Source organism: Medicago truncatula, chromosome 8 (genome assembly GCF_003473485.1).
Source record: "Medicago truncatula cultivar Jemalong A17 chromosome 8, MtrunA17r5.0-ANR, whole genome shotgun sequence".
Taxonomy (NCBI): domain Eukaryota; kingdom Viridiplantae; phylum Streptophyta; class Magnoliopsida; order Fabales; family Fabaceae; genus Medicago; species Medicago truncatula.
Genome location: NC_053049.1, coordinates 44,553,460 through 44,579,516, shown reverse-complemented (window position 1 = coordinate 44,579,516; position 26,057 = coordinate 44,553,460). Strand labels below are relative to the sequence as shown.

Here is a 26,057-nt window from a genome sequence, read left to right as displayed (position 1 = left end):
AGAAGAGACCAAAACGAGACTAAAAAAAAAAACTTAAAGTGCTCAAACAATCTTTTTTTTAGTTAAGGGACCAAAGCGATACCAATTAAATACTTAATGGACCAAAAGAGCTTTAAAACCTTTTTATGACAACTTTCTCTCTCATACTTACATCATATTTTCATTTTTTTCTTCTTTCTATTGCTTTGGTTTTTGTGTTAAAACCTACATTTTTTTGTAATTTTAATTTTTCCACAAGTTGTCACATAATAAAATGGTTGTTGTAACATTGTTCTTTTTTAATATAATTGATTTTTTCTCCAATTATATGAAGACTATTAATGTTAATTATTATGTTATATTATTAATGATTAGTCGAAAGGAAAAAATAATTATTCAATAATTAACATTAATATGTGTTAATTGTCTTTTTATGATTGGTAATTATATGAATAAAAATGGTTTTCTAATAATTAATATGAATTAATAGCTTATATTTTGATAAGAGCAGGTATCACAAAAATACGAAGGTTCAAGTTAGCAAACATGTACTTTTTCATCCAAACAATTATAAATTATTTGATTTATTTATCCACCGTTGACTTTCTTAATAGTAAAAAAAAAAACAAAACTAATGACTTAACTCAAATTATTAACTTATTTTGACTTATGGATTTCCTTATTTTCTATATAGAATAAAAAAAATTCCGAAATCTTTATATATAAAATAAAATAAAACAAAATCCTAAAAAAAACTCCCAAATCTTTATATGTAAAAAATCCTATTCCTAAATAGTCTCAACATATTCTACCTAATTTCCCATATATACACTCCATTGACCACCTAAACAATTAAATTTCAACTAAATAATTTTTTTTTTGATAATAAATGCATCCCAATTTTATTAGAAGCAACCCAAACATTATTAAAACCTAAACCATAATTCGCTTGTTTTTCTTCGACAAATCAAAGGTTTTCATTACGAATCGTTCAACCTTCGTTTTATTTTCTAACGTCGAAAATTCGCTTTCAGTTTCACTTTTCAAACGTTGCTAAATCTTTGAGAATATTCTCGATTCTCGTATCCCTCTCCACAACCATGGAACAAGTTTCTGTCAAACAAGAACAACAACAATTCGACACAACTTCTGAAAGAAGAAGACAAAGAAGAAACTCAAATTCACCCGCTCCGATACCTGACTCGGTCATCGAACTCAGTGATTCCGATTCCGATGTTGATTTAGATTCGGTTGTTGCTACCGCTACGGCGGAAAGTCCTTCTAAGAAAAGAAAGGTTAATGACAAAGGTGGTGCTATTTTACCGGCGGGATTTCTCAGTCCTCTTGCTCCTTCTCCTTCTCCGGCGTCGACGCCGGTGAATAATGGTGTTTTGTCTTTGCCTGCGCCTGAATGGGCTTCTACATCGAACCGGTTGAATAAAAGTGTTAGCTTTAGTCTTAAGGGTTGTAAGCAGTTTTGGAAAGCCGGTGATTATGGTGGTTCTCCTGCTCGTGCCTTCGAATCTTCAACCGGTAACTTTTTTTTTCCCTTCTAGGGTTTTTGTTGTTGTTTATGTTTTTTTATTTATTTATTTTTTTTATGTTGTTTTGTCGTACTTTTGATTTGAATCTTGTGTTTCATTGCATTTTTTTTTGAATGAATTTTACCACATTGCATTTTCTTTAGGTAACAATAACTTTAGAAGGTTCAGTTTTACAATTGATTTGATGACTCAGCCAAACAGATCCATATCATGCATGTTAGTGTTTATTCTTGGAAGACTTTTGAGAAAGGAAATTTTGTATGGATCTTATATGGCATTGTTTCAGAATGCAAGTTATCTTCAATTGTTCTAAATATTTTTCTTGTTTTTATGTTTTTGGTTTGTTTTTTTACTCCTTTTGTAATTTTTGTGTGTGTTTTGGTGTCTGTGTTAGTTAGCCCTCCCCTTACCAGGGGAAGGGGGCCTGATAATCCGGAGTTTGGTTAAAAATTGGTTTTTTGTATGGCTTTCAAACACAAGGGGGCCTGGTGCTTTGAATTAGATCATGCTCTTGAGAATGCAACAGTAGACTGACATTTCTTGTAAAATCTGCAGTTGGTATGGATCATGTCAGGGTTCACCCGAAGTTTCTACATTCTAATGCCACAAGTCATAAGTGGGCTCTTGGAGGTAAACCGAGCATATTTGTAACCGTTGTTAGACATTTACATAATTTTGAGTAAACTTCTATTCCGCCTAGCCTTTAGAGACTAATCACCATTAACCTTTGCTGTTTTTCTGCAGCTTTTGCTGAGCTTTTGGACAATGCATTGGATGAGGTATGCCTTGCTTTTCACATCTTTTCAATAAAGCACTGATTGTGAATTTGTGACTATTTTCCTCCTTTACTTACTTGAGTTGGACTTCAGGTTTGTAATGGTGCCACATATGTAAATGTAGATATGCTTGCGAGTAAGAAAGATGGCTCCAGGATGTTGCTAGTAGAAGGTATTTTAATCTATCAATCATTTACTTATTTCAATCTATGGGAACGAAAATGAAAAAGGGTGATAGTTCATAGTGTTCTTAGAACATCTAGAGAGTGAACACACCCCTCACGCAGATGACTGAACATCTAGAGAGTGACTCTAGAGAGTGAACAAGTGCACGTGAAATATCAAAGATCTTGGCCCAGAAAACGACTTGTTAACGACAACAATAAGCTCTGGACAGGATACCATGATAAGAACCAATGTGGAGAGAGAAAGTTACAGAAATCATTAGATTTCTGAAATTGTCATATTTTGTTATGAAGTACGGCGGGCAATGACAGGTTTTCATAACCTGACTATGCAAGCTTAAGTTGCTTCTAACTTAGTTGGCAACACAGAATAACAGAACCGAACTTTACGTAGCACAACTTGCACATAATATAAACCTTACAAAATTGTTTCGTGCTTGCCTTATTTTCTGTTTCTGCATTAAAAAATTTCAAAGTTTGATCGTTCATTCTTATTTCAGATAACGGCGGTGGGATGGATCCTGATAAAATACGTCAATGCATGTCACTGGGATATTCCGAGAAAAGCAAGATGGCAAATACAATTGGACAATGTAAATCTTTAATAGAAGATAATTGTTAAGTATTTCATTTTAGAGGGCATACTGATTTTTTCTTGCTCACGTCTTCATGTGATAGATGGAAATGGCTTTAAAACAAGTACCATGAGGCTTGGAGCAGATGTTATTGTGTTCTCCTGTTGTCAAGGAAAAGATGGGAAGAGGTTTGTTTGATTTTTCTCACTGCTTCATTCAATTTTGCCTACAAGTTTGAGATGTGCTCTGCATATAGGGAGAATTGAATTCTGAATTAGTTTTTTAGAATTTGTTACTTAACTAGAATGTTAGATAGTTACTTTGAACATAGTATTTAATTTTGTTTTGTATTTTTTTTTTTTGTGGATATTATTGAGTTTATGGAGGTTCCATGAGTTTACAAAATTCTCAGGTTTCTCAATTTTGGTCGATAAAACTTTACTTTTAACTGGAGCTGTACTTTTAATCACATAAAACCCCTAAGGCTCTCCTCCATTTTATCCACCCCACTTGAATCTAATGCTTTACTTCTCCCTCTATATCTTCATCATTTTGTACAATGAACCCAATTCACCTCCGAACTAGGCGTGCTTCTCCTTGTCTGGCTTATGCGTCTACTCTATTATATTCATATTTCATAATCCTCGCTTTTCTTGGCATGCTTCTGTATCTAACTAGGTGACCTGGAAATTTTTATTAGGCCTACACGGAGCATAGGCTTGCTGTCTTATACATTTTTGAGGAATACAGGGAAGGAAGACATTGTAGTGCCCATGGTAATTTGTTCTGTCTTACACCAGTGTAACACTTGCATTGCGAAATAAGTTTTTACTGAGTACATGTTTTACAAAACTCATTTCTGGATTAAAAGCTTATAAACAAAAGGGCAGCTCGGTGCACTAAAGCTCCAACATACGCAGGGTCCGGCAAGGGGTCCCTGTCCCACTATCTCAATAATTGTTTCTGTAAATTTTACATAAATTTGAAGTTACTATTTTTTTTTTGGTGGTGTCCGATGTTCGAACCTCGTACACCTGCATATATTATGCATTATCCCTTACCAAGTGAGCTAAGCTCACGTGGACAATCTGAAGTTACTATTTGATATCTCACTTAGTAGCATCAAGATTAATCGTTAATTCTCTGCTAGACATGACATTCATGGACTAAGTGTTTTCTTATTGAATTTGATCATTCGAAGTTTTATTCTCTATTATGCATCTAATTGTTGCTTATGCTGAAAACAAAAGCTGGACTACGAAAAAGATGGACAGGGATGGAAAAAGATGTTGCGAACTTCTCTGGATGACTGGAACAATAATGTTGAAACAGTAGTTCAGTGGTCACCATTTTCTGATGAGGCCGACCTTCTTTGTCAGGTATTTAGAGGGGGGTATTAGAACTGAAAATATGTTTATTATATGATATTATGTTGTGAGAGTGTACATTTATATAGGTAGGAGTCTCCTAGTTAACCCCTAATTAATAAGGAAGATTAATCAATACAATCAATACAATGACTAGTGGAGTTAAAACTAAATAGTCACAACTTTCAATATCTCCACTAAGTACTTGATTTACATCTTTATGGAATTTACTAGTAACATACCCGTGCATCCGCACAGGTACTGGTTGGTCGAGGACAATTTTGGCAGTTGGAACTTTGCAATTAATATGTTTATATTGTTAAATTTTGAATGGTAATTGTAATAGATATAATTATGATATTTTTCGGATAAATTGTTGTATAGTTGAAAATATAACAATTATTAAGATATATAGGTATTTTGTGAGTAATAATAAAAGAAGGAAACAATGATAAACGTTATGATAAGTTACAAAGATTGAAAAAAGTAAAAATGTAAAGATTACAGCTAATAGGGTATACAAACTAAAAACATGTGTTAAGTTAGTAAAAGAGTATACAGGTTCATTAAAAAATTGGGTCGGGCCAATTTGAGGTGTGTGCAGATGGGGTTCAGATAACGTAAATAAAATTAGGTAGTTTTTTTTGAGGAAAAAATTAGGTAGTTAATACCGTTAGTATTAATATTTGGTTTATATTTTGCAATGGCTTCAGTTGGGAGGTAATAACATAAAAATGAAAAAAAAAATACTTCCTCCGTATCAAAATATAAGCAAAATTGACTTTTTAGGAACGGAGGGAGTAGTATGTTTTGACATTTCTTTTTCTCTGTCCTTAATACTCAATATCACTATGTCATCAAGTTATATGTTTGTATGTCAATTAACTGTTGTTCTTACTCCTATCCAATTTTTAGTTCAACCTGTTGAAAAACCAAGGTACACGGGTAATTATATACAATCTCTGGGAGGATGACCAAGGTCAGCTGGAACTCAATTTTGATGAAGATCCACATGTATGTCCACCAACTGATACACATGCTCCTTGTCCCTCCAAAATATATTTTTACTAAATAAATTCCATGTACATTTTTGTTTGTTTTTATTTCAGGATATTCAAATACAAGGTGTAAATCGAGATGAGAAAAACATAAAGATGGCCCAAGATTATCCCAACTCCACTCACTTCTTAACTTATCGACATTCACTGAGGGTAAGTACTATACAAGTAACTGTCATTGGTAGTTGTTTAAGAAAAATAGCACATTAATCTGATTCCCACATTCCTGGTCTGCTGTACGTTTAAATTAACCAGAAGTTGAAAATAGAGAATTAATCTGTGAAGAAATCTATTTGAAATAATGAACAAACAGATTTTAGTCCAATTTCATATTCAGTATAGGCTTGTATTTGACTTGTGTGTCTGTGTATGTGTGTGTTTTACAATGTTTCTCACTATTATTAATAATATTATTTTTATCATTGTCAATGCAGAGTTACGCTTCAATTTTATATCTGAGGATTCCTCAAGGTTTCCGAATTATTCTTCGTGGGAAAGATGTTTTGCATCACAATATAGTCAATGATATGATGTATTCTCAGGAGGTCACGTACAGGCCTCAATCTGGAGTTGCTGACGGGCTTCTAAAGGATTCAAATGTACTGTCCATTAAATTAATTTGAAGTAATTTTTCATAACCTGTACAGCAGTGTGATTTCATGAAATTTTTGTGACAGATGGTTGCTACTGTTACTATCGGATTTGTCAAGGATGCAAAACATCATATTGATGTTTCAGGGTTTAATGTTTATCATAAGAATCGACTCATCAAGGTAGAGTTTATTATGATTAGCAAAGGATGAGGAACACTATTATTTTCCCTTTTAGGGTTTATCCCTACGTCCCCGCCCCTGCCCCCTTTAAAATTTATGTGGTTTAAGTGCATGCGTGATTATTTAGAAAAAACCATTTCAGAGTGTCTATGCTGATTCAATCTACTATGCCATTTGTGACTTTAGAACACAAGTTTTATATACTTGCATAATTTTATCATTGTTCTTGCGGGAAACAATATATAATAATAATCTGTACTGTTTTCTTATCATCATCATTTTGCAGTTTGTCTCATGTGTTGTTGTTAAGGTTTATTAATCTTCTGTGTCTGTTGGGATCTGTTCTGATATTTCTGTATTTGTAATTGGAACTTACGCTTACTTATAGTTTTAATGATTTTCAGCCATTCTGGAGGATCTGGAATCCAGCAGGAAGTGGTGGCCGTGGGGTCATAGGTGGGGCATTTTCTTTGTTCTTTTGAGGTCCTCTTATCAAATCGATTATGCATATTTAACATAATGGTCATTTGTATTTACAGGTGTGTTGGAAGCCAACTTTGTTGAACCTGCCCATGACAAGCAAGGCTTTGAACGTACATTAGTTTTATCAAGACTGGAGCAACGGCTTATACAAATGCAGAAAACTTACTGGTGATTCTTTATTTGTCATTGGGTTATTCATGAATCAATATATTACCTGCATAAACTATGAGTTGCTGTTTTACCAATTTGTTTTTTTGTACTTTATTTAGGGGAGCTAACTGCGATAAAATTGGATATACTTCGCATCGAAATAGAAAGCAAAACGGTAGTTCTGCTGGTAAAGGTTTGTGGACTTTATTTGCTGTAGAATCTTTCATATCATGCTTGCTCAACAATGTAACTTGTTTTGTAGAGGCATCTCCCGATTCTGTTCCAGAATCATCTCAATTGAAAAGGAAAAGTTCGGCTACAAATGGCAAGGCAACAACATTCACATCAGACGATTCACACTTGAAAGAGAAACGTTTACGAACAGAAACAAAAAGATACAGTGAACACAGAAATGGCCACTCATCAGTTTCCCCTATAAGTAGGAACCAAAGTTCATCAGAACAATCATCATATGCTGATGATGAAAGTGATCAAGATTGTAATGTCTCATCAAAGAACCAAGCAAAGGGTGATAGTCAAAAGATATCCAGTGCTGGAAAGTCATTTGGGAAGGAGTCTACACAAGGATCTAACCCAAAGGTTGTTCATATTGCCATATCTCTATTTCTCTGTTGTCTCTCTGTTTCTGCTAGTATACATCTATGTTTTGCAACTTGATTAAGGGTGGATTTGGTAATTTATAATTTCCAAGTAAATGTGCTGCATTTATCCAGACGAATGAATGAAGAGTGCCAGAAAATTAAAACATCAAAAGTAAAAGCGAGGTGTTTTTTAACATCCAAACCTGCAGAGCTTAGGTCTTATTTCTGAGGGGGTGGGTAGAACATGGGTTTCAGGTTAAAGCAGTGGCCTTAAGTCATTTTAAACATTAGTGGCCTTAAGTCATTTTAAACATTAAGCAATGAGAGTTGAGGATTATATGTCTTAATATCACAATACTCTAGATACACAAGCATGCTGAAACAGATACCAGCTCATTGTGGTATGCGGTTTGCATTTTAAACTATTTAATGTCCAGGTTATAACTAGTGCTGTTAGGATATTTAAACACATAAGTTTAATCTGTAGAGCATTTTAGTGTAATTGTACTGGATGTTATGTTGGAGGATTTTTTTGATAATATCCTATGAGGTAAACCATCAGCCATAATGTGTAATTCAAGGCGTTCATGATTTTAATTTAATGAAATTGTCAACAATATAGATATCTCAAAATGACTTTTGGTAGAACTGATTAATAAAACTGTATTGTGACAATGGCCAAGATGGCTATGAGCTTAAAAGACACTGTATCTTGAGAATTTTCTTGTTTTGTAATGTTTGAAAATGTCACAGAATCAGTAGTTGAATTTCAGGGAAAAGATGTTCGTGAGCAACCAATGGCCGATTTATCATCTCTAGAACAGCTAAGAAAAGAGAACCACGAGTTGAAGGAGAGGTATTTTGTAATTTTAGAAATCTAACCGTATATACTGGTTTATTGATTGAATATAATTATAATTCATTCACTCTTATCCTTCTCCATTTTAAATGTTTCTGGATTCTAGATTAGAGAAGAAAGAGGAAGAAATAGGTGAAGTATTGCAAGCTTTAGACGCGGAGAAAGATAAGTGCAAATCTCTGGAAACCCAGGTATGAGCAAATGACCTTTTATGCTGTCAATTCTGCCTTAATCTCAGCCTTTCACCCACCTTTTTTCACTTTCTTTTGTACCGTTTTTTTTCTACATTGTGGGCAATCAACTGTTGGAATAGGAAAAGGCGAGATGGCCAAACAAAATGCGTAGAGAAATTTATTCAAAAATTGGACTAAATATCCTTAAGTTAAATATGATTTATTGTAACAATTTTTTTTTTATTTTTAAAGAAGCTAAACTAGCCCACCTTTATTGCCACCTTGAGGAGGAGTACACTCAAGGTCACCAAGCCAACCCAAGTTGGTTCATGATTATATTAAATATGATATTAAATACTCAATCCGTTCTAAATTATGTCATTCTAGCAAACTCTGTTTGTTCCAAATTACACATCACTTTAAAATATATCAAGGAATCATTAATGTTAATCTTTAATGTTAATTTTCCTATTATGCCCCTTACTACTTATTACTTTATCTTTTTCCAATTCTTTTAATTTATGTTTTCCATACCATTAGTGAAGGATATTTTTGTAAAACAACTCACAATTACTCTTTTCTATACAACATTAACTACATTTCTTATTCTACGTGAAATTGCTAGTGACATATAGTTTGGAACGGAGGGAGTATATATAACAATGGTGAAAAAGTAAGCGCGTTCTTCCCCTCCGTTAAAATCCTTCTCCACTCTACTCCAATCAAAACACCACATATCTAAAATCCCTCCCCTCCTCTCTTGCCCTCTGAACCAAACCGACCATAAAAAGTCATTTCCATATTGAGTTGTGTTATTTAGAACCACAATTGACATCAAATTTTGTCAACAATTTAGATGGTTAGGAATGGCTAAATTGCGTGATATGTAATATGGTCTGATCTCAATTTTCACCCTGAAGCTAATGCTAGGGCGCATATTGTTGAGCTTGCTTTTATACACTCATTTTACTTGTAACTACACCATGTGATCCCAAAGCTTTTTTCATATTTCTGTTTACCATTTACGCCATCTTATGCTTACGTTGTTTACAAGTTGTGTCCAATTTATGGTTGGGGTGAATAGAAATAGCGTTCTAGATTAAATCGAAACATGATTTGAGGACATTGAATACGGCACCTGATAGATTCATGTAACAACTAAGTTTGCTTTTTCTTGGTTAATTTTAACATATTTCTTAAAATTTATTTTTTATCAGCTCCGTGAGTCAGAACAGAAGTTAGAAGACTTGAACACGGAACAAGAAACTCTTATTGATGTTTTCTCCGAAGAGAGGGATAGACGTAATGCTGAAGAAAAAAGTTTGCGAAAGAAGCTTCAGGTTTGTCGTTCTTATCCTATGCCCCTTTTTTTCCAAATATCTAATCTACAAATATCTACGTGTCATGTGTAAAATTGTTTACAGCATTAGTGCATGTAAATTAGTCAATTAAAAAGTGCTACAAATTTTGAGTTTAATGGGCATACATCATAAGTGTCAATGAGAAACTACCATTCTCCATGTGATATTATTCGTTTCGAAATACTCTTGCAAAAGTGAGGTGACATGATAAAATAGTAGATTTTCATTGAATGTCTGTAAATCTGGTTAACACTCAGCACTACAAATGCTTTAAATCAAATGTTTTTTATTTTTTAGTATTGTTGTTCACAATATTTGTTTTTTGTTTTAGGAAGCATCAAATACCATCCAAGAGCTGCTTGAGAAGGTTAGATCACTTGAAAGGAAGTCTTCAAGTCAAATGGCAAAGTAGAACGATGAAAGCCTTGTTAACTGCATTCATTTGGCCTCCGAGTGGTGCATCTATGGTGGCATTGGGAGCCTAATTTTTTTGGTTTGCTAGTTTAATTTTTTAGGAAGTTCCTCACTAGAGAGAGATATGTAGGATGAAACCATTTAGAATAATATTACTGTATATGTTTTCTGCTTGACATTTTACTACTAACACTAAAATTTTCTGGCCCAGTAGATAGTAATGACTTGTTGGCTAATTGAACAATATTCTTGGAATAGTTGGATCTTTCCTTAACTGTAGAAACTATATTCACTTAAACTAAGAGTTCAATATTAATCTTCTTTCATTGTTAAAAGGTCTATTTTGCCAACGTAATACAACCATCTGCATGTGTTTAAAATGATTGGACGATTGTGATTTATTGATATATAATTTATATAATTAAATGCTTATCGTTGAGTATTAGTATCAGTGTGCTATCCAGTATCCATCACCTTATTGAAAAAAATAGTGTGATAAACCCTCTTTGGCTAGACCTGAATCTGGTCCTAACTTAGATCGGATCGGTTTAGGTCTGAACCCAATCATGCATTAGTCTAATACTCTAATCTAATACGCATTCAATAAAGACGAGACGATATAAGAATAAGATTAGTTTTTTTTTTTTTTACTAAAAAGAATAAGACTAGTTGGTTCCAAGACAAGTCAACTTAACTTAAAGGTTACTAGAATTTTGTTCATATTCCTCCATTCTACCTTGTTTATGGGTGAAATGCAAAATGAAAAGCTGAAAATTTTAAGTTTTAAACGGTGTAACTTGTTTAAGTATATATGATTTATATAACTTCAGAACAATAAAACTAATTTTTTCGACAGTCAACAATAATATTAATTTTTCAGTTTTTATTTTCGTCCCATATTTCACAAAATCAACGTTTTGATCCCTTATGTTTGTCTCAGTTATTCAAATAAATCACTGACAATTCACTTTAATCTAGACCAACCTTAAAAGTGGTCCACCGTAGATCCTATTAATTATTTTAATTTAAACTGTTTGATATTTATTTTTTTAAAAGATGACATTAGATCACGCATGTCTATTTTACCTACGATGTACAACCAACGCCTAACTTTTTTCCCTTTTCTTCATCTTCGTCACTCAACTTCTTCATCATCTTCATATCTTCTTCACCAACGTTCATAAAAAAATCCAGAAAAAAATAAAAATTCCATAATAATTATGCACCATCAACAATTGAGAAGTTAGCATTTCCCTTTTCTTCCTGTAGATGCAACAATTGAGAAAAATGGTTTCAATTTGAGAGAATCCATATTATGCTGCTTTATGTATTCCTTTGTCACATACTCAAAACGAAGGACAAACGTAAATGACATTGAATATGTAGCTGTTCTTTTAAGGAGAATACGTTAATGTTATCATTTATCACTATAGTCCTAGCGTTATTTCTTATGTCACCTTTTTTATTAGAGGTGTTTAAAACCGAACCAATCCAATAGAAAAACTGCAAATCAAATCAACCCAAAATGAAACTGCAAAAAACCGCATTTGGTTCGGATGTAATCAGATCATTGTCTTGCTCAACCGCATAGTTTTATTTAGTTTGCGGTTTTCATTTTACCAACCAAACCAAATTGCAACATAAGAAATTTTTTAATTAAACAAATCTCATCTAGACAAATACTTATAGAAACTCAATGGAAATTTTTATAAAATGACATATTTTTTCTTTTGTTAGATTCCTTCTTTGCTTTTTATTTAAAAAACGTATTTATGTGCTATTTAAAATTTTAGAGAATGATAAAATCTTAGTCTTTTTCATTTCTTATAAAATATGATTACATTTTGTCCATGTTTTTAACTTGGTCTATGTTGTTGAAAACATTGTAAAATGAAAATGAAATTGTAATATTTGATGAAATTTAAAACATTGCTGAAATATGTTGTGTTTCAGTTTTTTAACTTAATTTTAATGTTGAAAAAAAAATTGTATCGTCACGAAAAAACCGCACCAACCGATCCAACCCAAACCGCATTGGTTTGGTTCGGTTCAAATTTTATTTTTAAAGTCAACCGAACCAAACCAAACGGCATGTTTTTTTTATCTTGCAATTTGGATCACTTTTACCCTCAAAACCGAACCAAACCGCACCGCGAACACCCCTATTTTTTATATAAACCATGCGAGTTTCTTTTCTTTTTCATCATATCTATTTAGTTAGATTAGTTAGATAGATAATAATCATAATCAGTATTAAGATTTCTAAGTTGATTTGTATCTCAATGGAATCACATTCGATCGTAACCTCGTTATTGTTCCTACTGGGATTGCTCCTTTTTGTTGCAGGTGATCAATGAATTAATATAAATTCTCAGAACACATAGAATTTTTTTATTGCTTGTGTTGCAATCAATTTGTTTTGTTTTATTTGGTTAATGATTATTGTTCAGATAAACCAAAGTTCAGCTAGATCAATTAATGGCATTACAACATACATAGTTGAGATAGCAAATACATGTGTGAGAGGATGCAAAATCTCTAACATTCATGTTGCTTGTGGTGGTTTAAGCTCTGCACATTTTATCAAACCAACAATTTTCAAACGCCTCAATAAAAATGAATGTCTTGTTAATAATGGCAAGATTCTTCAAAATGGAGGCATTGTTTCTTTTCAGTATGCCAACAGGATTCGTTATCCACTATCTGTTTCTTCTGTACGCTGCAATTGATCTTCAATTATGTTTCCTATCGGTTAGATTTTGCAAAATTCTTCACTTCATCTAGTTGCAATTGCTTTAAGAAGAATACCAAATGATCATGTTAAGGGACATTGAACTAACTTTGTATTGAAAAAACATTAGTTTGATGAATATCTCTCTATTAAGTTCATTAACATGGACTTTTTAAGTGCAGATGTTAGCATTTTCTAATAGAAATTACCATTGAATTATTGTATTTTTTTTTTTTTTTTGTGGGAAGGTTTTCCATAAAATGGTACCATAGGTTAGCACTTGCATATGAAATTAGATATCTTGAAACAGTATATAAATGAATGAGATAGATTGGTATTTTTCTTAAATAATCTTTTATCATGCATTGTAATCACCAAATATATTGGTTTTTTTTTCTTCCCGAGATTATCCTTTGCAAAATTGGGGGTAAGTTACCTCCGCGGATGTGCTACCAATAAACTTGTGTATTACATCGTTTTTTCTAGATTACCTTTGAAGAATGGTGGGTAACTTACCCACCAACCAATGAAAATGAGCAATTTGTTGGTGAGGTCAAGATAGTTCATGGATACCACTTAAAAATGTGCTTATGTGGCTAATGTGTATTGGTTGGGGTAAATTACCCACCATTCTTCCATGAGTACCCTAGTTGTCACCGTATTACATTAACTAAAAGTAAAAACAAGAAATGGTATCCAAGTCAATACACCCACCCAACCCGAACCAAACTGAGAAAGTATCCGACTTTGTCTAGTTGAGTTCAAAATCGAACCAAACAAATGTAAACCAATTTATTTTGGCTCGGTTCTCAATTTTTTATTTTTAGATCCAAAGAACCGATAAACCGATCTCGATCTAACCCACTCTTCATTTTACTAACATTATCTCTCCTCATACACATTTATGATTAGGCTTAAAATGAAATCCCAACATAAAATACTCTCACTCACTTTCTCCCATCATCATCTCATCACTCATACTCTATTTTATTTCTATTAAAAAATAAACCCTAACCACCAGCCACATCTAACCCATAATTCCTCATTACCACTAAGATTGTCCATCTCTCGGTTAGTTATTCATGTTAGTTATACAAAGTTGTTTAAAAAACAGAGAGCGTGGAAAAGAAAATATGGAAACAAAGTTCCATGATATATTTGAGTATGTTGTATGTATGTATGAAATACAAATTTTTGAGAATAAGATTTTTTTTTAATTGTATTTTCAAATAAACCAATCAACCGAACTGATCCAAATCAAACCAATCTGATTAGTTCGGTTCAGTCCTTTTTTTCAAAAAACAGTAAAAATCAAACCAAACCAAACCGATGAAGACTTCATCAATTCAAACATATTTTTTTTGCTAAAAATCGATCCAAATCGAACCGTTATACCCTTAGATGCTGATAAAACATATAAAACAGTTAACTTTATAAAAATAGGAGGGTTACCTGTCTTTTTCTTAAATCGGAGGGTTATCTAACTTTTGACTCAACATTTTTTAATTTAAGTGAGAAATCGGAGGGTTAACTTTTTATAAAAATTAATAGAGTTAAAAGAATTCATTCCAAGTAATAAAACTTATAATATAAGTTTTCCTTAAAAAATATATATAAGTTTGTAACAAAATAAAAACTTATATATAAGTTGTTATAGTTCTATAAAAAAAAAAAAACTCAATATTTTCTTCTACGTTTCTTTTATCAATTTCTCCTTCTGTTTTACATTTTTACACATGTTTCTTTATCTCCCTTGAATATGTTAGTTATTGTTTTTAATTAATTAATTAATTAATTAACGTTATATGTTATCCTGTTTTATATAAACCATGTGTGTTTCTGTTATTTTTCATCAAATATATTGATATGTCCAATTAGTTAGATAATAATAATCTCTCGTGTTTTAGGATTTCTAAATTATATTTGTATCTCAATGGAATCACGTTCAATCTTAACCTTGTCCTTGTACCTATTGGGGTCGCTCATTATTATAGCAGGTGATCAATTGCTTAATAATACTTCCTCTATCTTAATTTTTTTTAAGAAGCCTACTGTATCTTAAATTATAAGTCATATTACAAAAATATTACCATAAATTACAAGTTTTTTTAGAGGTCACAAATTACAAATTATTTTACAATACTAATGAAATATTTTTTTTCCTATCATATATTACTACTATTATTACTATCTCATTTTTCAATTCTTTATAGTTTCTCTTTTTCATATAATATTATCTAAGTTTTTTAGTTTTAGTTTTGGTTTTTCTATTCCTTGTGTTTTGTTTCCTTTAGCTAATGATTTCATTCATATATTAATCTTACAGATTTGAGTTGTGGGTTTGATTATATTAAGGATGTTGCTGCTTTGGGTCCGGATTCGCAGCCAGAAGCTAATTACACTCCCTAATCATGGAAAATATGGCACTCATCAAGGTGATTGTTTTTACGAATAAAACTCTTAACCTTTATTAAATAAAAATACCATGAAATATTTTCGCACATATCACACGTGGGCACAATTAAATGTTTTTGTTTTTACAAATCCACATTTTTTTTTAGGGGTTTACAAATCCACATTTATCCTGTAAAAAATTATTGTTAATATTATTAGAATTATTAAGATTACTTTTTTTAGTTCCTAAAAAATTACAAGTTTTTTTTTTTTAAGAATAAAAAATAAAATATATTAACAATGGCAGTGGAACCTCTTTAGCACAACAAAATTACAAGTTTTTAAATTAGTCCCTATGAAATTTTAACGATGACTTTAATCCTCCATTTTTTTGACAACTTTAGTCCTCCATAACATTGCAATTTTAAGAATAGTCTTTATTTTAATAATTTTTTATAAAATTGGATATTTTTAGTCCTCAATATAGTCCCCATAAAGTATAAATAGAGACTAAAAATGAATAATTTTTCTTAAGGATTAAACTTAAAATCTCGTGATATTTTAACTCTTATTATTATTATAATTTTGAAATTAAAATAAAAATAAAATCATTTAAACCTTAAAGCCATCATGATTACTCTTGACGGTGCAATGATATAACACCGAGTCACATATTTTAGTTTTAATTTTAGTTCTTTTTCAATTCTTGAGAATTGAGACACAAGCCTGCCCTTGCTCCATCAATAGACACAAGCCATCGTGTGATATGTGCGAAAATATTTCGCATCATTTAGCAATACTGATAAATTTATGCATGATAGAAAAACCAAAAACATGTAACAACGTCTCACATTCATCACATCAAATAAAATGTGGTAAGTTCAAAGTTTAATTTTGTTCATGCAGCTGGTAAACAATGCAGCAAGTATTTTATTACGATAAGCCAAAGTCCCACAGCCCCAATGAATGGCATTCCAACACACACAGTTGAAATATCAAATACATGTTTGAGAGGATGCAACATTTTTGACATTCATGTTGCTTGTGGCAAGTTCGGCTCTGTACGTCTTATCAACCCTAATATTTTCAAACGCCTCAAGTATAATGATTGTCTTGTTAATGGTGGTAAGACTCTTGCTAATGGGGCCACTATCTCCTTTAAGTATGCCAATACCTTCAGTTATCCACTATCTATTTCCTCTGTACGTTGCAAATGATCTTGAGTTACATATTTTAAACGAAGGTAAAAATCACTCAAGTAATAAGTACTACTATCTTAAACTTTTGTAACTTTTTCAATTATAAATGAGACAAAAAATCATTAGATCAGTAAGAAAAAAATATAGACGAACCTAAAGTGATTCGATTTTAATGCAGATAGGATTGGATTTGTACGTAGATAAGATTGAGTTTGTATATCTTTAAATGACTTTGTTTCTATCTTTCTTTTAACTTTTTAATTCAAGTAAATAATTTATCTTAATGATTAGTCTATCCATAAAATGAATCAATGTCACCATAGTTATCAAATAATAAAGCTAGAGAATTAGATGGAGTTGAGATTACTTATCTCTATAACTCTAAATATCCATTGATTTCACCACTTTATATTCACTTTAGAAAAACCAAAACAAAAATAAAAAAAAAAAAAATACCATGAAATAACTCTTTTTCCACGATAATTAAATGACAACGGTAGTACTAAGAACTATCAAATGCATATGAATATGAAAGCAATCAATGGTTAGAAAGCATAAAAATGCAAAACATCTTCGAAGCTACAAGTGCTTCCATGTTTGATGAAAGCATCTCGAACTCGATCGTCTTCACATTATCGAACAAGAACAGCCAAGCTTGTTCCCTGTTGAGGAAAAGAAAAATGCAAATATGAAACTTCAAATCAAAGGACTCTTGCAGAATAGAACATAGCCCATAAAAGATGCATTGACAATAGAAATTAAACTATGGATCTTACCAGCCTTAGATTTTGGTAGAGGTGAAAGGTGATGGACATGCATCGTTATAACTTCCTCCTCAATATCACCAAATGGTATTTTACACTGACCAACAGTCACGTTGTTTTCCAATATTTTACCAGAACTGATCAATTTCACTTCATTTGCTGACTTTGGCAATGGTGGGAACCTTTTGCCTACATACATTATGGGAAAAAGTAAGCATATTCGCAACATTGATAACAATAACAATCATAATTGTCAGCTATTAATGTACGATTGACTTAGATTGTATGATCGCAGTTCAGATTTTTTATATTTATTTTTGGAATACAAAGGGGCCGAAATCCAAAATTAAAGAAGGGAATAACTACCGTGTTACTAGTCGAGGTAAGGAGACACCTCAAAAATCATCAGCTAAAACCTGGGACACCTCAATAAGTGCCGAATGAAAATCTAGAATCTACCGTAATCATTTACTCATCTACGATTTTCTTAATATCATCAATATCATGATTTCAGATACGAGAGATGGCAACATGACTCTCTTCAATGACCCGTTTCAGTTGCATGTTTGGGAGGTAGTCGAACCCTTTTAAAATAAAAAAAATAAAAAATAAAATGTTGTGTTGTTGATTCAAGGATTAGTCCCATAAAAGATCAAAAGAGACTAAGTCGTAGTGATACTTGAGACGCCTACAGGGGGTCAACGATCCTAATACGGTGAGTTAGCAAAAAAAAGGCAATCTATTTAATCTTTATTGAGATAATATTAATGTTATGTCCAATGTTTTAAAACTCGAGAGTATACAAAAGATCGATAGGAGGTTAAGAGATCGTAAATCATTGATCATAACATGGATCGGAAGATCTTATACTACTACTGAATGTATACAAACACACACAAAAATATCATATATGAAGAAAATAAATTCTAAATCACAACAAATTAAGTTCTAAACCATAAGATCACAACCATGAGAGAAGAGTGAAATGTAAGAACAAAAGTGAAGAGTGAAAGTCAACACACAACAAACAAATTGAAACAAAACCTAAAGATTGAAAAGTGAAATTAGCGTCCTAAGAACAAATGAAACCATCAAAAGAGAGGGAGGGGCACAAACCCTGGGTCAAAAATTAGTTAAAAATTAGTTATTTTTTTCTTTGAAACTCTGACTCTTAGTATAATTACATGGTCAAACTCTTACCTTCGACAAATATGTAAATCCAACTCATTAAATCAAACAAGCAACTTCTAAAACTGTAAAGAAACACTTCTACTAATATTCTCAAAAACATATCAACAATCATAACTAAACAAAAACAGTAAATAAAATTGAAATTCTATCAAACATAAAAGTGTAGAAAAATTAACCTTGAGGCCAATGAGAGATAATCCTTTGCTTAAGCATATCAACAGTGGCAGCAGAAGAATACTTAAACGGTCCAATATCAGAACCATTGTTTAACCTAAACCTGATTTCAACCGAATCCTCTTCAGCCATTTTTAACTCACTTTGTTTTTTTTTTTTTCTCTCCCCTACTCAAACCCTAATAATCCTTGTTGGAAAATGATTATATAATTTTACAGTTCAATCACATATACGCGCAAAATCAAAGATACGTAGTTTCCTAGAATAATGGTTGATAGTAATAAATGATAATAATGAAAAAGAGATATAGTATAATCCAATATTACCTTATTGGATTTAATCACCTGCACGATGATGTTATACTTGAATGGCACAATCAAGAAAGAACTTCCTCTCATTGATTGATGTGATTCATTTATTCTCTATTCCAGCTTCCAGACTGGAACATTTCCTTTCAAAATATACATCATGAAGCGAAATCAATGTGCCCCATTTTGTTGCTTAATTATTTAACCTCCTTTATAAACAAAAACAAAAATTGAAAATAAATGACATTTTGTATGAATCTACTATTCAAACCTTGGCTATATGCAAGAGTAATCAACTTCTTTCAACTTGTTTAAAATGTTCAATACTATTACCACTCGAACCAGGCTATTGTTAGTTGTCAAAAATCTATATATTTTGCAATGATCAAAGATTTTTTTTATTAATTTTATAAATTCCAAATACCATTTTATTAAAAATATATATATATATATATATATATATATATATATATATATATATATATATATATATATATATATTTGTGCACATGATAATAAATTGTAAAAAACAAATTTAATGTAGGATATTATTATACAATTGTGAATTTTTTTATTTACATTAATATTATAAATACAACGTAAAGTAATAAAAAAATTTTGTCTATTAGACTAATGGCTAAAAATTCAAATTTAACGTGAATAACACGAAGTTCGAACCCTGACCTCGGCATATCACGAAGATCGAACTCTGGCCTTGGCATATCACAACATCCCTACCAACTGAGTTATGTTCACCGGAACAAAGTAATAACATTTATTGAACCAAAAAAAGAGTAATAGAATTAATGCAAAATATAACAAATAATAATATACTAAATGTTAATATTATGGAATTACATAATGACAATGATGAATTATGTTAAAAATATATGAAATAGTAAAAAAATGAATTAAACAAAAGTCTGAATAAAAAAACAAAGCATTCTTCAGAAGAAAAGTCTTAAAAAAAAACAAACGAAAACCAACAACTAATAATACTAAAATATTAAAATGTCTTTTTAAAAGGAAATATTAAAATATGTCTGCATGTTTTGAAAGATGAATCTAAAATTTAATCCTTTCTATGCGGTTTTTTCGAAAGGACGTCCAAACACCCCTCAAGATGTGGATCTTGTGGTGGTGCAACAAGCTATCCCTCCGCACCACCTTTCCACCTCAACTGAGGTTGCTTTCAACCAGATGTTTCTGGCAGCTTCCACCGCGCCAGATACTTTGGTGGGTTGTGGTTTTGCTCATATCAGTCTGGTGTGGATTTGGTTGATCAAGTTTCTCTTTAACTTGGAAGGGTCGGCAACACCTCATATAAGGGTGTTTATCAGCAGATGTTTCGGTTCTGCTTTGGTGTGTTTATGACCAGCAGGTTGTTTTTCTGGTTACCTTTGTTGTATTTGGGTCACTGTGCTTTTGAGCAGGGGTTGGTGTTTTTCTGTTTCGCTTCCGCTGCGATTCTGTTCAGAGCAGATGGGTGTCGTGTGGCTTGTTTTCGGTGTGTTTTGGCTGATTTTCTTAGGGTGCAGTGGCTGTTCAGCAAATTAAAAAACCAACGACTTTACTCTTTTTCCACGACACTTAAATTACAACAGTAGTACTTACGCACTTTCAAATGCATATGATTAAAAAAATGCATATGTTATCAGACACGTGAACGAAAATGCAAAGTGAAAACGTCATGCATAATGGTAGCAATCAATGATTACATTGTTTTCAATCCTTTTAGACGTTGTAATAAAAAGAATGACATCATCTTCAGAAGTCACACCATTAACCCAAACTTTTCTATAAATATATAATTGCTTGTATACGTATTTTACACAGGGATGCCGAAAATAGAAGTATTTTGATCAAGCAGATGGTTTTCTGTGGTTCACAAGTGATTGATGAAAGCATCTCCAACTCACAAACTGTCTTCACATTATAGAACAAGAACAGACAACCTTCTTGGATGAATCATCAACCTTCTTCTCTGTTGAGTAAAAGAAAAATGCAAATATCAAACTTCATAATTTCTTCAACCTTTTAAATCAAAGATATTGTAGGATTTTTGCAAAATAGAACATAGCCCATAACATGCTTCATACTTTATGGTGACTCTAACCCAGGTATCTCCTTCAACCATTATTATGTTCATATTATATTACCCTCTATCAGACAATTAAATTACAAGGTGGGACTACTTCCCCCAAACATGTATGGTTTTAAGTTAGAAATCATTAGAATTGGTTTTATCTTGGACAAATGTGTTTTTTTAGTAAATATGTAAATATTTAGTTGACGAGATGCCTCAGATAACTTCTCAAAAGTCTATCGGTTACAAACTTTGTAACACCGGCACTTATGGTCAAAGGTGTGTCCAATGTCTAACATGTGTTGGTGTCCGACATGTGTTGGCATCCGACAACGAGGCCTGTGATTACATTTAACTAATTCATTTTCTCAAAATTATAATCTGTGTCTGTGTAAGTGTTGCATCCAGTGTCTGTGCTTCATAGGTTACAAGTCCTATATTACTTTGGGATTTCAACGACTTCTATAGAATGTTTATTGAACTGCTCAGAGTAACAAAGTCCTATTACGCAAGGTAAAAATATTGAAAAAAGAGTTTTCTAAAGGGAAAAGCTGGCTGCTAACTCATCTAATCTACAAGTGTCGCTGCGAATTGTTTTTCAGCCATTTCTACCTCATCTATTTCATCGACGGGTGGCCAAATTACATGTTAATGTCACTAAAAAAAGATGCATTGACAATAGAAACTATGGATCTTACCAGCCTTAGATTTTGCTAGAGATGGCTGTACGACAACATGCATGATTATAACTCCACCCGCAATATCACCAAATGGTGCTTTACACTGACCAACAGTCTTGTTGTTTTCCAATATTTTACCAGAACTAATCAATTTCACTTCATTTGCTGACTTTGGCAGGAACGTTTTGCCTACATTATGGGGAAAAGTACAACAATACCATGAAAGAATACATGAGAGAATTCGTGTATACATAATCCTCAATAAGTTGTAATAGAAAACCTAAAGGAGCTACATGAGTAATCGTCATAACAAATTGACTGAATAAGTAGATGCTTAAAACCTGTTAGAATTAACAATAAGCAATCATATGGCCATAATATATCACTCAATATAAACTTAATTAAAACGAAAAATCAAGTTTATTCTACTATTCATCTAAAAACACAACCAAATTGTAGTTTGAACTGAGTAAGTGAAGGGCCAAAATTTTCCTTGCAGAGAGTTTGACGACAATTTATATACACCAAATGTTATAACGAGCATGTTGAACATATTTTTCATATTAAAAAAGATTCTCAAATGCTCTGGAGACCTAGTTAATGTTGGTTGTCATTCCTTCTATGATTCAGGTGTCCTCAATCATTTTACAGTAAGTCAACAGGGTTGACTGGAAATTGAGATAAAAAGAACTTATATTCCATGTATTATTGGAAGGGGTCAAAGACAGATGCAACGTTAAAATAATAGGGTTCTTATTATTATAAGAACCTTTTTATGCAAGGAATCGTATTGGTTTGAGCTTTCAATATACCGTTAATAATGTTAGACAGTGTTGTGCACCATACCGTTATACATCTTAGTTTTTGTATCAAGCACAGATTTTCATTATTTAGATTTTGCATCAAACACATATTTCATCATCTGTGAGATATAGCATGCCTCTCGTTTCCACCTTTTCCGTGTAATTTTGACATAGCAGCAGAGCAGTATAATCTTTCATGGTTTAATTCTGTCACAATCTCCATTGCTGAGTTTCAAAAAATCTTAAACTCCTTTTGTTTGCCATTCCCCTCTAATCTTTCATGTCTAGAACGCAGAAACCTAAAAGGACATGGTTACTATCACCATCTAATCACCTTTTATTCTATTTAGACAAGTTTCAAGCAAAACCAAGTGCTCCGTGCTTGCGTTTCTGTGTAAAAGAAAATTATGATGGAAAACCCATGTCCTCTCGTCATTATTCAGTCTTCACAACCAAATAAACCCACATTCCCCTACCCATGAAACTAACACAGACGAGAATAGAAAAAGTAAGTATTTTTGCAACATTGATGACAATAACAATCATAAATCATAATAGTCAGCTATGAATGTACGGTTGTAACAGCAGACAATATACGGTCCTCAATAAAAAGAACGCAGAAACCTAAAATGGGCTTGACATAGTTCAGATTTTGCTCAACACAAGACAACTAAGATTTTCTTAATATCATCAATATTGTGATTTCAGTTTTTAAAGTTCATAATAGCGTTTTAGTAAAATCACTAATTTTTGTTTGAACTTTATTTTTAAGACGTTTTAAAATACAAAGTCATTATTAAACTAATGTAATCAGTTTGATCTAACCAACACTGTGTTGGGATGACTCTCTTCTAGGAAAAGAACCCAGGTTTGATTCTGAGTCACCCATTTGGGAGGCAGTCTAACCCCGAAAAAACCTGATTCTCTTCTAGGAGAAGAACCTGATTCTCTTTTAAGACGTTGTCGACTTGAGAATTAGTCCCATAAGGCCCAAAGGGGCTAAGCCGTCAGGATACCTTGAGGCGCCTACTCGGGGTCAAAGATCCTAATTCGGTGAGTTAGCAAAAAAGCAATCAATTTAATCTTTGTTGAGGTAATATTAATGTTACGTGAGATTTTATTGATTTTAGTTTTGAAAGTAATAGAATCTGAAACCTTTTCATTAAATATGTTTTTTTAAAATCTTTTTGGAGGCTTAAGACGATTGTGTTTATGGCCTTACTCTTGGGTCAGCCATGAACAACACCACATATTGACACAACCATAAAAATCCAACAGCCCCAAATTCTTGGTTATCTTCTAATAAAAACACAGAACACAAAAATCTATAAATATGTCGAAACTCAAAATGAAACTCCTACTTTGGCCACTTCATATATAAATATGAAAATCCAACTTAAGAGAAAATAGCAAGAAAAAATTATTATCAATTCAAGTGACACATTTAAAGTCAAACTCTCACCACAAAACTAACATCTCATAGACAAACATGTAAATCAAACTCATTAAACCAAGCAAACAAGTTCCAAAACTAAAAAAAGTCACACCCTAATCAACAATCAAACTAACCAAAATAAAAACAGTAAATAAAGTTAATAAAATTGAATTGAACACAAAAAAAAAAAAAAAAAAAAAAACAAACCTTTAGGCCAATCAGAGACAATTCTTTGCTTAAGCATATCAACAGTAGCAGCAGATGAATACCTAAACGGTCCAATATCAGAACCATCGTATAACCTAAACTTGATATCAACCAAATCTTCTTCCGGCATTTCAATTCACTTTGATTTTTCTCTCTTCAACTCTTCCCTTACTCAAACCCTAATCTTATCTTTCTTTTGATTCCTAAAATTTTCAATCGAAAATGAAATGATTTTTATTAATTGAATCATATACACGCGCAAAATCAAAGATCTGTATAGTAGTATAATTAAAAGAGATCGAATATTACCTTATTGGGTTTGATTTGATTTTGATTACAGTAAAACCATTTCAAAGATTGTTTTGACTTCGATTTTTTGCTAGCTAGCTCCGTTCAATGTTTTTATTTTCTTCCCTTTTTTTTCTTCTTCGGTTGGTGGTATCTGTTTAACTCAACAACAAAATTAATTTAAACAATAATAAAAATATTATTTATTTTTTGAGTAATGATACATAGATACCCTTAGGTGGCAATACACCCTTTGACATCCACACAAAAATCTGACACGTAGTCATGTGGACCCCGCACAAGCACACTTTCTCTTTTCTCTCCTCTTCTCTCTTCCTAATACATGAGGTGTACAAGGGTGTATGGGAATAAAAGGTGTCTATGTATCATTTACTCTTATTTTTTTAACAAAAAAAGTATTATTTATTTATTTATTTAATTAAGTTATTACAAGGTTGTAGTAGGCACTGAACACCCAGTCAAAAAAACACGGTCCACGGACACCGTTCTTCTGTTCACGTTAAGACAAACGGTACCGTTACTCTGAATTGGGATTGTAATAATGGCGTGATTTTGGTTTTTTTTTTTTTTTTGATAGAATTTAAACTCCGAATCTTACATATATTATGTATTGTCCCCTACCAACTGAACTAAGTTCGTGAAGACGTGATTTTGGGTTTATTTCAAGGTGTGTTTGTTTCGGTTTTTAAAAAAAATAGATTTTATGTTAAAAGAATTTAGAGATTTAAAAAAAAATCTGAAGTCATTTTTGTTTACCTACTATCCATAAAATCCATTTAACAAAAATGAGTTTTAAATTGTATATGTGTTATTGTCGAAAAAAAAATTGTATATGTGTTACCTACTTCTTGTTGAAAAAAATAGATTTTGAGATTAGCTTTTCATTTTATGATCAAAATAATCTTTTTTTATTAAAGGAATTTTCTAAAAATCCTAAACAAACACTTAAAAATAAAAAAAGTGATTTTAATTTGAATCACGAGTGTTGATACACTATGCACAATGGCTAGCAAATCTGGTTGAAAAAACGGCGCTGGTGGGTTTGCACCATCGTTAATTTGAATCCATGGTGGAACCCTTTAAGCAATGTGAAGGTGGACAAACTCTCGACGACTCTTCATTGTGAGTGCATGGACCGATCAACCCCAAAATACATAAAGAAATTGGGGATCAACTTTGACAACAAGGAAATTACTCATGCCATGTTGAGCTATAGCATGATATAGTGATGTGAGTTGGTTATCGATGTATCTCCCTACCCGATAGTCTTGGGGTTCATGCAGCCCGTGAATAAGGTTTGCTGGATCAGGAAATAGAACAACGTTATTGTTTTTTGTTATTCCTAAAACATGAATATATGATCTTGCCAGTATGATAAAATATACAAATAGTATGGATTCTACGATAAACATATTACATCAAAAAACTCTAACACATATTATGTTAAAATTTTGTAATAATAATAACAACAACAATA

At 32.0% G+C, this 26,057-nt stretch overlaps 3 protein-coding genes across 3 annotated transcripts; 1 reads left to right on the top strand and 2 right to left on the bottom strand.

Annotated features, from left to right (window-relative positions):
* The first annotated feature begins 896 nt into the window (after positions 1 to 896).
* LOC25501991 (protein MICRORCHIDIA 7) lies at positions 897 to 10,615 on the top strand. The gene is made up of 19 exons (XM_039828777.1): positions 897 to 1,512; positions 2,079 to 2,153; positions 2,268 to 2,302; positions 2,393 to 2,471; positions 2,985 to 3,077; positions 3,163 to 3,247; positions 3,760 to 3,835; positions 4,310 to 4,438; positions 5,342 to 5,440; positions 5,536 to 5,637; positions 5,919 to 6,083; positions 6,162 to 6,257; positions 6,662 to 6,713; positions 6,797 to 6,908; positions 7,010 to 7,490; positions 8,266 to 8,348; positions 8,458 to 8,542; positions 9,742 to 9,864; positions 10,217 to 10,615. Exons 1-19 carry the CDS (start codon positions 1,080 to 1,082, stop codon positions 10,295 to 10,297), a joined length of 2,484 nt encoding a protein of 827 aa, XP_039684711.1. The 5' UTR covers positions 897 to 1,079; the 3' UTR covers positions 10,298 to 10,615.
* A 6,488-nt stretch (positions 10,616 to 17,103) lies between these two features.
* LOC25501989 (membrane-anchored ubiquitin-fold protein 3) lies at positions 17,104 to 19,345 on the bottom strand. The gene is made up of 3 exons (XM_013591507.3): positions 18,755 to 19,345; positions 17,400 to 17,576; positions 17,104 to 17,285 (listed from the first exon to the last, which is right to left on the bottom strand). Exons 1-3 carry the CDS (start codon positions 18,882 to 18,884, stop codon positions 17,251 to 17,253), a joined length of 342 nt encoding a protein of 113 aa, XP_013446961.1. The 5' UTR covers positions 18,885 to 19,345; the 3' UTR covers positions 17,104 to 17,250.
* A 1,384-nt stretch (positions 19,346 to 20,729) lies between these two features.
* Positions 20,730 to 24,728, bottom strand: LOC25501988 (membrane-anchored ubiquitin-fold protein 3). The gene is made up of 4 exons (XM_013591506.3): positions 24,581 to 24,728; positions 24,272 to 24,474; positions 21,845 to 22,015; positions 20,730 to 21,044 (listed from the first exon to the last, which is right to left on the bottom strand). The coding sequence occupies exons 2-4, from the start codon at positions 24,399 to 24,401 to the stop codon at positions 20,989 to 20,991; spliced, it is 357 nt and encodes a 118-aa protein (XP_013446960.1). The 5' UTR covers positions 24,402 to 24,474; positions 24,581 to 24,728; the 3' UTR covers positions 20,730 to 20,988.
* Between the last annotated feature and the right edge of the window lie 1,329 nt (positions 24,729 to 26,057).